At 33.3% G+C, this 16,352-nt stretch overlaps 1 protein-coding gene, 1 non-coding gene and 1 pseudogene across 2 annotated transcripts; all 3 read right to left on the bottom strand.

Annotated features, from left to right (window-relative positions):
• Window positions 1-717: 717 nt before the first annotated feature.
• On the bottom strand, window positions 718-1,768 carry CNX7 (co-factor for nitrate, reductase and xanthine dehydrogenase 7). The gene is made up of 2 exons (XM_078983968.1): window positions 1,601-1,768; window positions 718-1,229 (listed from the first exon to the last, which is right to left on the bottom strand). The coding sequence occupies exon 2, from the start codon at window positions 1,205-1,207 to the stop codon at window positions 887-889; it is 321 nt and encodes a 106-aa protein (XP_078840094.1). The 5' UTR covers window positions 1,208-1,229; window positions 1,601-1,768; the 3' UTR covers window positions 718-886.
• Window positions 1,769-1,843: 75 nt separating this feature from the next.
• TRNAE-UUC (transfer RNA glutamic acid (anticodon UUC)) lies at window positions 1,844-1,915 on the bottom strand. Its single transcript has one exon. It is a non-coding gene; the product is annotated as a tRNA-Glu (tRNA).
• Window positions 1,916-2,485: 570 nt separating this feature from the next.
• Window positions 2,486-16,006, bottom strand: LOC145005859 (syntaxin-132-like; annotated as a pseudogene).
• Between the last annotated feature and the right edge of the window lie 346 nt (window positions 16,007-16,352).

Below are 16,352 nucleotides of genomic sequence, written 5' to 3'. Positions count from 1 at the left end.
ATCAAGGACGACGTACAAAAGCAACAGAAATGGTGATACCACATAAGCGTGAAAGACACCCATAAACCTATTTAAAATCATTGTATATGAGTAACCCTTCAACTCTATGATGCACATATATTTGGGTATCTTTTTGGCCTCAATTTATGGATTCATCTTTTCTCCAATAACGATCCTCTAAAAGAATGTAGCTGTCTCGAACATGAAGTAAGCAATTTTATGTGTTTCAAATTGAAAAATAAAATTAGCTGGATTGAGTGAGTCCCAATTAAAGTTTTCCACTCATCAACAACATACTGATGTGTTGGGAGTATTTTACAATTGGATACCAAGACACATGCCCAAACTGCAAGAAATAACAATGTAATTTCATACATATGTTTATTATAGCATGCCACTTTCATTTCTTTCTATTACAACATTCTACTTTCAAATTTTCTTTTTCATTTTTGCATTCTACTTTGAAGTTTTACCTACATTACAGCATTGTACTTTGTGATTCTTATTATAATAGTGGATATTACTTTGTATTCGGATGACATTACTATAATTTGGTAGACTTTTCAAAGTACAATGCTCTAATACAAAGAATAAAAGTAGGATGCAATAATTTGGTAGACTTTTCAAAGTACAATGCTCTAATACAAAGAATAAAAGTAGGATGCAATAATAAACAAATAATCGAAAGTACATTACTATTTATTGCGATTATCTATCTAAAAAAATAATTCATAGTCAATTTCTTGATTTCTATCTTCAACTTTTGGAAAGTTCTTATGTGAAACCTTAATACAGATTGTCATTATTATATAACATTGTATTAAGCATGATCAAACAAAAGCAAATCAAATTTTATTTGTAGATATACAAATGGGATTTCTATTATCTAGCCTCCACTTATAGGAGGTATAATGGCTAACTCATCTTTATTCTTAACAAGGGCAGATTCAGTTGTGTATTCCTCATTCAAAGCCAGAACCATGCATCCACGAAGCTCTTTCAAGCCTGGAAATTTTGCAATAAGTTTATCTAAGCAATCACCAGCACTAGTACCAGATGTCACTTCCATTTTCATATCAGTCATTCCAGTTAGATCTCTAGCTCGAGCAAAAAACAGTACCTTAATCTCAAAAGATTCATCTTCACTTTCGATTTGGGTTTGTTGGGTTTCGTTTTTACCCTCCTTCTCTATCTGCGATGAACCCATGTGATAGAATGCCTATGCCTGCCTGCATGTCGAGTAGATACAGAGGCTTTAATAAGTATAAACAAACAGAAACTAATAGTATTGTTTTACATGTTCAGTTTATTCAAATAAACATGTATATATCAAGAAATTCTTCAGGACATGATCTAATAGATACAGGCGAGAATTCGATGTGCCCTAGGTTACTGGAAAAAGAAGTGAAACGAGAAAAAGGAATACGAACGTAAATCGAATCATAGAACACACACCAACATAGCCTAAACTCAGCAAAACCGTAAACAGAGCTGCAGAATGAAGGAAAGCAGGGATCCAAAACTGAGGTAGTAACAACTAGAAATAGAAAAGAAGAGTCGGATTAAGAACTTACAACTACCAAAACACCATAATTTTTACCTGTTATGAGGAACCAAAAAATTGAGCAAGATCGTTTTCGTGATGAAAGTGAAGCTTAGTTGAATGAATTCGAATCGATGTGCAAAAAAACATGGATTAAAGATTCCAAGTGTTGAGTTGTTGCTGAATAACTTTATCAGATATTGAGCGAGTTTGACCTTTACGAGTGGATATCTTTGGATCTGGATGCGGATCCGAATTGATCGACCCACTATAGCTTTCCAAAACGAAGCAGAAAAAAAGTTCCATTGCCGGGAATCGAACCCGGGTCTCCTGGGTGAAAGCCAGATATCCTAACCGCTGGACGACAATGGAATTGATGAACCTTGTTCTAATTAATATATTATAATCAATTAGAAAGATAAGTTGAAAAAAGATTTGAGAAAACGTCATTTGTTTCAAGAATAAAAGATGCAAATCTTGAACCAAAACACAAAAAAAGTGACTATATTTTTTCATATTTTTTCTTAATAAATACACATAAAAAATATTTATAATGTTATAAATATACTTTTCTTTCTGTTCGATGTAAACTGTTAACTATATAATTTACATATTAATTAAGATAATTGTAATTCTATTAAACTTCACATTTTTCATTTCTTCTCACCATATAAACAACTTTCACGAAACAAATAAAATGAATAATTGAACAAATAAAACATGAATTAAAGAAAATGTGAATTCCAAATGAACAAGTACACTCAAACATATTGAGAGACAACATAACATCAAGTCAATATTTTGAAAAATAAAAAGTAAAAAATGCTCTCAATTTACACAAGAATAGGGTAAATATAATATAATAATAATAATAATAATAATAATAATAATAATAATAATAAGCCTCACACTCAAACTCTTAATCTTAATGGGTGTATGTAACTAAGAACCATTGCCACTTTTCCATGGCGTAGGCACACCACCAACAACTACTGCAATAATAACGAGTAAAATCAAAATACCAATGCACATACACTTCCTTGATTTTTTTTGTAGACGTTTCGCTTTGTAAAGGGCTTTGTTCCTATCTTGCACATGGTCAACTGCACTTGACACCTATTCACCATTAAAATTACAAAACGTCAAAACAGTCTTTTCAACCCCACCCCAAAACTTATATACCACCGTTCAACTTAAACAACAACAATAACTAACAACCAAGGGTGTGTGACTTTTGATGTTTGTTTAATTGTTTGGTTGGAGAGCTAAAAGGGCAAAATGTTCAATTACCTGTGTCTAGGGCTGTAAACGAACCAAAAGAACACGAACAAGGTCTTGTTCATGTTCGTTCGTTTAAGTTAGCCGAACAACAAACAAACACGAACGGATAAACGAACGAGATTTTTTTGTTCATGTTCGTTCGTTTAACAAATTACTTTGTTCATGTTCGTTCATTTATGTTCGTGAACATGCTAAACGAACATAAACGAACAAACATAAACGAACAAAGATAAAAAAACACAATTGAACATATATTAACATAAACGAACATATAATATAGCAATATAATAAAAAATAATTGAATATAGATGAATATAAATAAACTTAAACGAACGAACATAAACGAACGTAAATGAACATCATAAACGAACGTTCACGAACATAAATGAACGAACGAGATCATTGTTCATGTTCGTTCATTTAACTAAACGAACGATAATTTTTTTTCATGTTCGTTCATTTATTAAATAAACGAACATAAACGAACTTCCCGCCGAACAGTTCCTGAACGGTTCGCCGAACGTTCAGTTCGTTTACAGCCCTACCTGTGTCTCTATATTGTCTAGCATTTCCCCGTGAGCATCCACCAATACAACTGTATCCATAAATATTTGCATCAAAGTTAACATTTATTTATGTAAGTTTCTAAGTCAGATATTTTAAAAAAAGTTGGCAATTTTTTATCTAGATTAGAATTATGTTCTCTAGAAAAGTTATTGTTATTATCATAATTTTAAGCATGTCAGTTATTGGGGGCAGTGAGGTCATTTGTGCTTCATAGACAACTGTAGAATGATTGTAGGGTAAATTACACCAATTGTCCCTCGTATACGTGCCAGAAAGCGTGTTTAGTCCCTATTTTCAAAAATTAACTCGGACCGTCCCTCATTTGTTTAAAAGTTGCACACTCCATTCCTGATACGTGGTTTTGTTGCAAATCTAGTCCATATAAGATCTGAAATGACCATAATGGCCTTTATTTATATATTTTCTAATTATTTTGATTTATTTAGTATTATTAATTATAATTATATTTAGAAACAAAAATAACAGTCCTTCCTCTTATTTATTTTTTTCTCATTAAACCTCACCCTCACATTCTAGGATTCCGACGAGCTATCAAACTGTTGGGGTGCAAAGTTCTTTATTCATGACTTTGTAAATGTTTGATTTTTGTAAAACCCACTTGCATGTGGTGTTTTAGCCTTTAGACCCATTTGGTAGTTAGAGTGAGAGAGAGACATGTAAACACCTCTATCAATAGTGGGTTTGTCCACTTATAGAGGTGTGCTTGAGATATGTAAAAGTGAGTGTGTAAGTGTGTGTTAATTATGTAGTCTAGATCTAGCCTTTTTTTTGTAACACCATATACATTCAATATATCTCTTAAACACCCAAATCACCATGTTCAATTGTGCAAGGTTTAATTCTGCATGCCAAACCATATTCTTTGTCACTACACAAACCCTCAGCCTCCAACATTCTAGCGACGTTCAGGTCAACAATTTCAGACATATATGGAGGTAGTTTCCGACGATCGGGTCGATGGGAAGGAGGAAGGTTTTGGTGTCTAAATCATCTTTTCCCACCTCCACACTCCATCTGATGAACACCCTTCTAGAAACACCAAGAACACCCCATCACAAATTTATGTTTCCTATGAGAGGCAAAGAGGAGATCGGAGGAAACGGGTGAAGGTTTAGTCTTCGAAAGATGCCCTTCCCAATTGTTTCACCGAGCAGCTTATCCCTATTTCTTCATTTCCCCTTCTCCACCCTTCCTAAATCGATTTTGATTTTGTGTTTCTGGTTGATTTGGTTTTGATGGATTCTTCTGGAAACACACACTTGTATTAGTTCAACCCCTAAGCAGATATGAATTTTTACCAAATCTGGAAAAATCTTTACCTTGGATTTCCCCCTCATGTTGAAGAACTGTGATGGTTCATCACATAATATATCGGGAATAAATTACGGCTTGGTACATACGAATTCTCGAAACTCGATTTCTTGTCAAGCAATTTGGCAAATCAAATAAAGCTATGGTCAGTTGGGTATATTCTTTTGTTGAAGCTCTATGAAGAGAGTAACCCCGACATGCACGACATTGTCAAATCTAGAAAAATCACCACCATGGATGTCCCGATCGATTTTGTTTCGATGGATTCTTTGTAGGGTGGGTAATATATGGAGAATATGGTGGCCATAGTCGAATCTTGTTGCAGGTTTTAAGAGTTAGAGATGATAGTGATGATGACAGAGTTGGTGAAGGTGGCGGTGATGGGGTTTTCGTTGGCGTATGGATCGAGTGAGAACGAAGGAGACGAAGGCAGAAGAAATTATATGTTTTATTTGTCCACTTGTCGAGGTGTGTTTGAGAGATGTAAAAGTGAGTGTGTAAGTGTGTGTTAATTATGTAGTCTATATCTAGTCTTTTTTTTGTAACACCATATACATTCAATATATCTCTTAAACACCCAAATCACCATGTTCAATTGTGCAAACTTTAATTCCGCATGCCAAACTATATTCTTTGTCACTACAATTGGTATCAGAGCGGGTCTTCAAGATCAAGGTGATATTTGAAGAACGATTCTCGATTTGGCAAATTTTTGTCGCAATTTGATCAATTTTTGTGAGTCTCTCTCTATGATCTCTCTAATTATCATTGAATTCGTGCGTTGCGTTTTTAATTTTTGATCGTTTAACTCGTTGGATCAAATTTTTCTTAAAAAACCCATTTGTTGTGATCCAATAATTTTTTTTTTATCAAGCCCAAATCTAAATCCTAAAGATTTAATCCATCATTGTTCACTAAAAATTTTGCGTCCAAACATTGTCTTGTGATCCAATATTAAAATGCTATAAGCCCAAACTTCACTAAATCAGTTCAATCGCTTGTATTCGATGTTCACTTTTTGTGTTTTGTTTCTATGCTTAACATGGTTGTACTTCAAAATGCTCTTGATTCACGATTTTCGTCTAACTATTCCTAAATCTTCGTTTTCGTTTCTTTATATCTATAAATTGATTGGATATGATTGTTGTTAATTTTTAATATGAGATTGGAAATCAATTTCGTATGATTTCTCATATGAGGAAATCAATTTTGATCAAGTTGTATTTTAGAAATTAGAACCCGAATCTTTGATTTTAAAGATTTCGACCAAGAACACTCCGATAGGATGAATAACAGTTGTTTGAACTTGTTTTGATCTGAAGTTGGGCATTGTAATCTCCGATTTCGTGTTTCTTGCACTTTGATTTTGAAAAGTCAATTTTAGAAAAAGTCAAAATTGTGACGTGAAATCTTGATCGAACTGATTTTGCTTGAATTAGAATTTGTTTTGGATTGGTTCCTGGAAGTCGACTGTTTGGGGAATCAAACTAATGGTTAGATTGACTTTTGAATGTCAAAGGGCACTTGATTGAAGAAAATCTGATTTTGACTGTGAACGATTGTTCAATTTCATTGTCAAAGAACAGATCGATAACAAAGGGTAGACATTCGATTTTTATAGTTGACGTTATGTGTTGAAAACGAAGGCGTGGAACTCGATTTTGGAATACTATGTTGCTAGCAAAGTTTTTGGTTACAAAAAGAGAAGGAATGGTTAAGTTGGAGTATATGTTCGTTAGTTTGGAAATCGATTTTGAATATACGAAGGATTTTGATTGTTGATTTTCGAAGGGTTGGTGATGTGAAATTGATTTTGGTTTGGATGATTAAAGCGAAGGCTGAGTTGGTGTTAGGTTTGATTTTGGAGTCTCGAAATTTTGATCTCGCTGAATTGAAAAAACGAAGAGTTTGGGTTCCAGATTCGAAGGGTACTTGTGTTGGGTTTGGGAAGAACACTAAGAAACAAAGACCCTAAGAACGTAAATTTGATTTTGGAGATCTAGATTGCAAAATGCGAAGGATCAACGGAAAAAAAAAAAACATACGAAGGATATTACTGTTCATAATATAGTCTTCGTATGCTTCGTAAGAACTGAAAAAGGAAGAAACGGTGAGAATGAACGAAAGAAGGAAAAGAAAAGTTTCGGTTATGGCCCTTGAAGTTTCAACTGTCTGACAAAGAATTAAACCCTTAGTATGGTTCATCAATCTTATGTTTTGCAATTTGTCAAAGTCTTCGTGTGTTTTGGCATGGAAAAGGAAAAAGTTTCAAAAACAGCCCCTGAACCTTCGAATTTTTGTCACTTCGAAAATTAAAGCAAGTTTTCGTATGTTTAACATTTTTCACCCAACTTCGAAAATTGTTTGTGGCTTCGCATTTTTGGTACAAGTCTTCGTATGTTTGAGAAAAAGGGCAGAATTCACGAAGATGATCCCTGAAACTTCGAATTTTTGGCAGTTTTCACCCAAATTCGAAAAAGAACTATTTTTTGCTGAAAATTGAAGATTATGCATTTCAGGCCCCTGCAGTTTGTGCAAATTGACGCTTTCTACCCAACTTTGGAAAAGGGAAGAGTTTTGCATATTTTGCTGTTTTGGGCGCAACGGGTCACTGCAGAATTTTGAAATTGACAATTTCTACCCATTTTTGAGAAATTTTGTCAAAGACGATCCGTGAACGACAATAAAAATTGAATATTTTTTGGGTTTTCCTGATTGAAGCACAAATTTTATGCCACATGTTAAGGGGTAGTTTTGACATGAAAAATTCCGAATAGAGCACGTTCTTTTTCCTTTGGAGTTTTATAATCAAATTTCGATTATAAAAAGGGGGAGAAGTTTTATATGGAAATTTGAACTTGAATTTTTCATATTACGCGGATTTGAAGACCAAAGTGATCTTGAAGTTTTGAAGCTTATGAGATGATGCAATTAGAAGTTCGGAAGTGATGTATTCGAAATGGGTTTGGTTTTATTGAAGATTTTTAGGGTGTGTTTTTATGCGCAACTTTTGGGTGATTATTTGGAGTTTGGAATACTCTTAATCATTCGTTGCTGCTTGGTTTGTATGGTCTCACATCCTAGAGCCCAAATTGAAGAGTCATGGAAGAATTGAAGATTGAAGTTCGTTTCGACATGTGTCACCTTTGAGGCTCGAACCGCGTAGTGCTTGATTTTGGAAGATTTGAAATGGGTCATTCATTCCTAACTTTGAGGGGGAGAATGTTGGGGTGCAAAGTTCTTCATTCATGACTTTGTAAATGTTTGACTTTTGTAAAACCCACTTGCATGTGGTGCTTTAGCCTTTAGACCCATTTGGTAGTTAGAGTGAGAGAGAGACATGTAAACACCTCTATAAATAGTGGGTTTGTCCACTTATAGAGGTGTGCTTGAGAGATGTAAAAGTGAGTGTGTAAGTGTGTGTTAATTATGTAGTCTAGATCTAGTCTTTTTTTTTTGTAACACCATATACATTCAATATATCTCTTAAACACCCAAATCACCATGTTCAATTGTGCAAGGTTTAATTCCGCATGCCAAACCATGTTCTTTGTCATTACACAAACCCTCAGCCTCTAACATTCTAGCGACGTTCAGGTCAACAATTTCAGACATATATGGAGGTAGTTTCCGACGATCGGGTCGATGGGAAGGAGGAAGGTTTTGGTGTCTAAATCATCTTTTCCCACCTCCACACTCCATCTGATGAACACCCTTCTAGAAACACCAAGAACACCCCATCACAAATTTATGTTTCCTATGAGAGGCAAAGAGGAGATCGGAGGAAACGGGTGAAGGTTTAGTCTTCGAAAGATGCCCTTCCCAACTGTTTCACCGAGCAGCTTATCCCTATTTCTTCATTTCCCCTTCTCCACCCTTCCTAAATCGATTTTGATTTTGTGTTTCTGGTTGATTTGGTTTTGATGGATTCTTCTGGAAACACACACTTGTATTAGTTCAACCCCTAAGCAGATATGAATTTTTACCAAATCTGGAAAAATCTTTACCTTGGATTTCCCCCTCATGTTAAAGAACTATGATGGTTCATCACATAATATATCGGGAATAAGTTACGGCTTGGTACATACGAATTCTCGAAACTCGATTTCCTATCAAGCAATTTGGCAAATCAAATAAAGCTATGGTCAGTTGGGTATATTCTTTTGTTGAAGCTCTATGAAGAGAGCAACCCCGACATGCACGACATTGTCAAATCTAGAAAAATCACCACCATGGATGTCCCGATCGATTTTGTTTCGATGGATTCTTTGTAGGGTGGGTAATATATGGAGAATATGGTGGCCATAGTCGAATCTTGTTGCAGGTTCTAAGAGTTAGAGATGATAGTGATGATGACAGAGTTGGTGAAGGTGGCGGTGATGGGGTTTTCGTTGGCGTATGGATCGAGTGAGAACGAAGGAGACGAAGGCAGAAGAAATTATATGTTTTATTCGACCTTCAGATCGAGGAAGAAATGGAAGGGGGAAGGGTGGGGGTATTTTTTTTGTTTATTCTTATTTTTTAATAAAAAAATTATATATAAATAAAAGAAAATGAAAAAAAGAAATTATTAAGGGCAAAATAGTCATTTTATGTCAATAGGGATGAAGCGTGCAAGTCTAAAAGAAACGAGGGATAGTCCGAGTTAATTTTTGAAAAGAGGGAGTAAACACGCTTTTTGGTATATGTACGAGGGACGATTGGTGTAATTTACCCATGATTGTAAAATCACGGAACAGTTCAACATGTCACCAGTTGTACAATGATTAGAAAATCATGGAGCTTCACAACTTTTAACTTCTTATCAATTGGCTCATGGTTATTTAATTAACAATCTAGTTGTATATATATTTATACTAGGTTATAACCCGTGGACACCACATATTATAAATAATTTTTTTAATTAAATTGTACTTATTTATTTAGAATTAATAATTTATAATAACATCTTTACTAATTAAACGTTATGTGTTTTGCAGTAATAAGATAACGACATAAGTATTGGTTAAATATACGAACCAGTAGTGGTTTGAACATGCAATTGGTATTTTGTATTTCTAGATATGCAAAGAAATTATAACTTTATGAAATGAAATATAAATTTAACAAAAAAAAAAAATAACAAAATTTATATGAATAATAGAATTGTAGAAATTGTTTTACAAATTTCTAAAAACTTCTTTATACACAACATTAGAAGTTTTGTTTGTTAGTTTACCATCATTTATTACATTTTTGAATCGATATATGTTTCGTTTGGAGACCATTGCTTGGATTTTGTCACCCTAACAATATTAAACACAATAAGAAAAAATTATAAAGCAATTAGAATCAACGAAATATGTGTAAAAAAATATATAAAAATAATTTTTGTAAAATACATATTCATCCATTAAGATCATTTAAATTGACCAAATTTCATTTTTGTTGTTGAAAGACATTTGATGCTAAAGGTTTATGACACGAAGCTTGAAAATCAAGTCATCCTTAATCACATCCACATCAGTTATTAAGGTAATATTTGGTGCTGCCATTTATCTGCAAAAAAAGTAGAAATAATAAATATTAATTAAATATAGATTGTTAATAGAGAAAAAAAATAAGAGTTCTGCAACAATAAGAATAACACCCACATTATAAAGATGAAAATTACAGTAAAATTAAAGATATAAATGTATATATGTTTAGAAAATTTTTTGTGAAGCAGATGTTACAAATCCAATACCTAATTCATTACACACAATTTAATTTTATATTACAATATGATGAGTCATTATTAGATTTTAGGATTTCAAATATGTATATACTTAAAATTTGAAGTACAGATTTAAAACAATAGATAAACAAAACAGTATGTAACCTTGTGTAAACCGAATAACAGTTTACTGATCAACAGGTTTTTGTTAATCTAATCACATTCACACTCAAGTGGGCATAATCGTCAATAACATCCACATCGAGTGTGACGGTATCAACACTTTATTGTCAAAAACCTTACATACAGAATAACATTATGTACAGATGTAAAACAATAGATAAACAACTTTTTGTTAATATAATCACAATAACAATGTACTGATCAACATGTTTTTGTTAATCTAATCACATTCACACTCAAGAGGGCATAATCGTCAATAACATCCACATTGGTTGTAAAGGTATCAACAATTAAATATAAGAGTTTCAAAACATGGCATAATCACATTCACACTATTAATTTTATATTACAATATGATGAGTCATTATTAGATTTTAGGATTTCAAATATGTATATGCATAAAATTTGAAGTACACATTTAAAACAATAGATAAACAAATCATCATGTAACCTTGTGTAAATAGAATACCAATTTACTGATTAATAGGTTTTTGTTAATCTAATCACATTCACACTCAAGAGGGCATAATTGTCAATAACATCCACATCGGCTGTGAAGGTATCAATAATTTATTGTCAAAAACCTTACATACAAAACAGAGCATAATCATGTAAACAGAATAAATATAGATGAGAAGGAGAAGTGTAAACAGAAGAATCAATATAGATGAGAATGAATTACCAGAGTGCCAAAGAAGAAGAAATGCCAGAGAAGAAGAAGTACAGGGAACAAAAGTATGGTAGATGCAGAGGTAAAGAAATAATTTTCGACTTCAAATATATATGTAAATTATAACTGATAAAATCGGAAATGCAATTAGATTCTTATTATTCCTATTATAATGCATATATATTTGGTATAAGATAAGATAAATCAGTCAATTCAAAAAAGAGTTGCTAATTTGTAGGAAAATTAAAAAAAAATCGTATGTAAGTTATTTGTATTTAAATTTGTATTTAATTTCAAGTTATGTAATTGGATGTAATTGGATTTGGTATTTAATGGAATGGGCGGGATTTTTTTTTTCTGCAAAAATTTGAGAGATGGACACATGGAAAGATGGTGCTTATGGAAGTGCCAAGTGACATTTAGGGGAGGCAATTATTAGGAATGGAGATATAAAATATAAAATATAAATTCGCACCTCTTGCAAGTCAATAAGCTTCTTTTCTACTTCTCTTACTGCATCATGGCGTTCTTGGATCTCTACAAGGGTGTCAAGTACCTACAAAATACAAATACAACACAATCCATCAAATACACAAAAAATTATATTTATGTTTTTATAATTATATTCATAATTATTATTTCTAACCTGTCCTCGCCCTTATTCCCGAATTGCTTTCTGAAAAATCTGTTCACTATCTCCTGTCTCTATGAGTTGATCAATTGTCTGTAGAAAGTAAGTGATAAAATGAATATCTGCTTATAAAAGTTATAAAAACTATTGGCTTGAAAATTTTATAAAAAAAATGTTACCTTCCTGGTCCCCCTTACTGAAAATAGTCATAAAAAAGAGAAAATTAGATGGATAAATCATAAATTAACACATTAAGTTTCCAAGTATATGATTTTTAAGTTAAATGTAGAACCTATATACACACGCCTCCCAACCACCTCACGATGTTCTTGATGAATACTTTCTTTTAGAGCCTAAAAAGTAAAAAACATTCATTTTAGTCACAATTATTTCAGTAAAACCATTAACAATATAAAAGAATGAAAACTATGGAATATGGAAGCAATACCTGAAATTTAGACATTTTGTCTTTAAACTTTTTCTTCAAAGAACTGCAAACAAATATCAAGGTAAAACTAAATATATAATGTTTTTATTTATTTATTAAAATTAGGGTAGAGAGTAAGAACTGACAGTGTGGTTGTTGTTCTCGACCGGTCAACTCCAGTTCCCTTTCCACATCCAAGCTTCTGTCACTTTGCCAAGCTCTAGTAAATAACAAAAAGTAGGGATTATTGAATTATATATTAACAAAAAGTTGTTTGTAAAAATTAAACTAACCTCCTTGTCAAGTTCCTAAATTTTTGATATAATAAACCTAGCAATCTTTCAAACTTCATCCACATCTTTCTCCATACGCTGCTTGATTGCTGTAAAATAATAAATATTTAATTAAAATTTATATCAATAATTGAAAAGATTGATATCTTGTTTACATTAGCAAATGGTCATGAACTCATGATTCATATAGAAATAGGAACAACCTTTCGTAGCAGCAGCTGTGGTTACAGCCTTGGATTCCTCATGAGCATCTTGTAGTTTTTTGAGTAATTTATTCAGCTTTTTATATTGTTTTCCGATGGATTGAACCTAGAAAAAAGAAGTATGCAATAAGTTTTATTATGATATACATAAGGAAATTAGACATGTAGGATCAAAAGGGTATAGGTATGTAACGCCCGGGTTTCAGGACTAATCATATTTGTCAATGTAATAGTCTAGGTCAACTCTTGCAACTTTTTTTTGAAGTAATAAAGATGAAATATTTGAGTATTATGTGAATTATGTGTATTTATGTGCTTATTATTTAATTATAAATGTATAATTAATAAAGAATAAAAATAAGCGTCAAAATTAAAGTATGAGATAAGCCCGATATCTTTATATAAAGTTGTAGTGGTCGAAAAAAAAGATTTCGGGGATATAGAGAATGCCAAAATCCGAGTTATAACGAAGAAGTTATGGCTCGCCGAAGTTTTACGGCAAAACCGGCACGACACCGGGAGACGTAAATAGTGAGTTTATGATGAAGGGATTTTTAGCCTTAGTGATCTAAACCAAAGTTGTAGTATATGTTAAACCGAGAACATCCATAAAAAGAACGCCCAAATCTGACTTTGTATGAGGAAGTTATGATTTTTCTAAGATTCGGCTTAGCAGTGCACGACCCGAAACTCGAATTTTAGTTCGAGCGGTTTTTGGCTTACGCAACCTAAATGAGAGTTGAAGATCTCATTAATAGGAAAACAACGGTAAAAAGACAGACTAAAACAGAGTCCGTATGTAGAAGTTATGAATTTTACGCGGATGTTTAACAATATAATCTCTTTGTACTGTTAAATTTAAGATCGTTCGAGAATTAGCCGACGGAGTCAAAATGAAAGTTGTAGATCTTATTATTACCTACGTGTGGATATAAAGAACGTCAAAAATGGAGGTCGTATGTGAAAGTTACGGATTTTAGAAGTCGGAAGTGTGTTGTGCGAAAATGGGTGATGTGTCACAATCTTGGCCATTGCTTTCTCCCCAAGGCTTGCCACCAGATGGTGATATGTGGCACCAAGTTCAGCCACATTTCACCCTATAAATACCACCTCTTCCACCCTCATTTTCTTCACACATTTTCCATTCTTTCTTCTCTTTACTCTCTCTCTAGAACCTCTCTCTAGCCTCGAAACCCCTCGAAAAGCCTAGGAAACCTCCCTAGCACGAGGCGGAAGCCCCGGAGTGCTCGATGGTTCCGAGAAGAAGAGCTTTTCAGCTCGGGAACGCTGCTCCAAGCAAAGCCCGGTTTTCTATAAAACCCATTGTAAGTGAGCTACGCCTACGCTATTTTTAATATAGCATTTATTTAATTATAGTAACGTTATTAGCAACTTATAATAAGTACTTGGGCTATTATTATGGGTTATATAAGTATTGTTTGACGCTTATATAATAGTAATAATAGCTAGACTATTGATTAGTCTCGGCGAATAATAGACTAAACTCTAGTGGTAATAATACTAGGTTTCGTCGAATGAAATTGTTTTTAAGAAGCGAAGCGTTGTCTGAGTTCGGATTCCCCACCTTTTCAGGTGAGTGCATAGTTACTTTCATCTTACACATATATATGAAGTATTTTATATATTACGTGCTACGTGTGCATATTATCAGTATACTTGTTATCTATGCTAGATGAATGTTTTTATACAAGTTTTAAATGATTTAAACTGTATATGTATTTTATATCTACAAAAATGTTAGAGTAAAACATGGGTAGATGTAATAAGACGATGTGTGATAAAATGATGAGAAGCCTCAATGTTGTTGTTGTTGTTGATCCAGTCATCTAGCGGAGTATAGATGACGACCATGGACTCTTCTAGACAGTCTAGTGGAACGTTGGCAGGCTCGCAACCTGTAGGTGTTGTGAACGATGTGTTCACCGGTGTACTCCATCCCCCACATGGTTGCCTTTAGGACATTTATTGCTGAGGAACCCCCTTACCAGTAGTGTCCATCCCGATGATGATCCTTAGGATAGGTCCCTTATGATAGGTGTTTAGGGACGTAATGTGAGGATAACGGGAACATGTAATCGGGTTATTGTTGATTGATGGAATTAATAAACTTATTTATTGTGGGTTGAAAACCCTATGTGCTCACCAGGCTCCCAAGCCTTACCCACTCAGTTTTATGTATTACAGGTAGTGGCGCTTGAGCATAGATATGATGTTTGGACGAGGGATTACGGATATAGGCCTGTAGATATGAAATAATGTAGTAAGGCTTATATTGTACTGTTTATGCTTTTGATCTGTACGAACATGACATCCCAAGTCTTCTAATGAAATACATTTCTATGGAAATGCTTTTGATAAATCTTTATCATATTTTGTTTTGGGACAAATTCCGCAACACTTTTATTTAAAATGCTACTCTGATTTTTAAACAAAGCATAAAGAAAATCGGTCTTTTCTGGCCGTGATTTTGGGGATGTCACAAGGTAGACAACACACCTTCTTGAAAAAATCATCCAACCCTAACTTTGCAAAATTCGAGTTATTTTGTGTTCCCATTTCAAGATCTCCATGACCATAATCTTGACCCTAAGGATTCTCAAATGATTCCTAAAAGACATTATTCCATAAGTATGTTTCAACACATTAATAGAAAAGGACAAGTGTTATAAGTATAAATTGATATATACTAAATGAAGATTAGGTAATACAAGTATGACATCCAAAGTTAAAGGATCGCAGGTAAAAGAAAACAAAGAAAATAAACTCGAAGATCAATTGTATTTCATATGCCTATTAATACCGAAAATCAACTGATAGAAGTTTGAAAATAGTTTTTTTTCTTTTTTGTTTAGATTCAGAGGTGAAATAGGTTCAAATTTTCAATCAGACAAATTGATTACAGAGTTGATGCGACTCGAGTGCGTAAACAAATTCATAGATTCCAGTTGATTACAAGCTTAAACACCAACATTCGTCACCGACAGATATCAAACTGGAAACAATATCTTAAATTAATGTAAGACTTGAAGAAGATACTAAGAATCTCAATAAGTTGTGAACAATGCAGCTTTTGTTGCTCAATAATTCGAATTTCCCATCACTAAGAAATAAAAAATGATATAATTTCAGAAGAGAAACGTACAAATAAAAGATCGTTCATGGTAAGTCGAAGCTAGATCTTCTTCTCAAGACGAGGGATTTTTTTTTGTTGTATCTTTAACCTTTTTTGGGGATTCAAATTGGGTTTAGGTTTTGGATTTGGGTTTATTCAAAGAATAGAGAAAAGCAACAATGAGAGACAAAGTGTGTGTCAAAACACCAAGATAGAGAGAGTGAGAGAAATTCGGTGACATATCGTGAAGACATGCTTTTGTTATCGGTGAATGCTCGTTTTTATCTTATTTTATTAAGTTTGAAATCCCACGTTATACCTTCAAAAAGACTTATTAGGGTAGTGGCTCTGTGTTTGGGCATGACATGTTGATGTGTTTCGGTAAATACCGATA

This window comes from Lactuca saligna, chromosome 1, assembly GCF_052625555.1.
Source record: "Lactuca saligna cultivar CGN05327 chromosome 1, ASM5262555v1, whole genome shotgun sequence".
Taxonomy (NCBI): Eukaryota; Viridiplantae; Streptophyta; class Magnoliopsida; order Asterales; family Asteraceae; genus Lactuca; species Lactuca saligna.
This window is presented reverse-complemented; position numbering and strand designations above follow the sequence as displayed.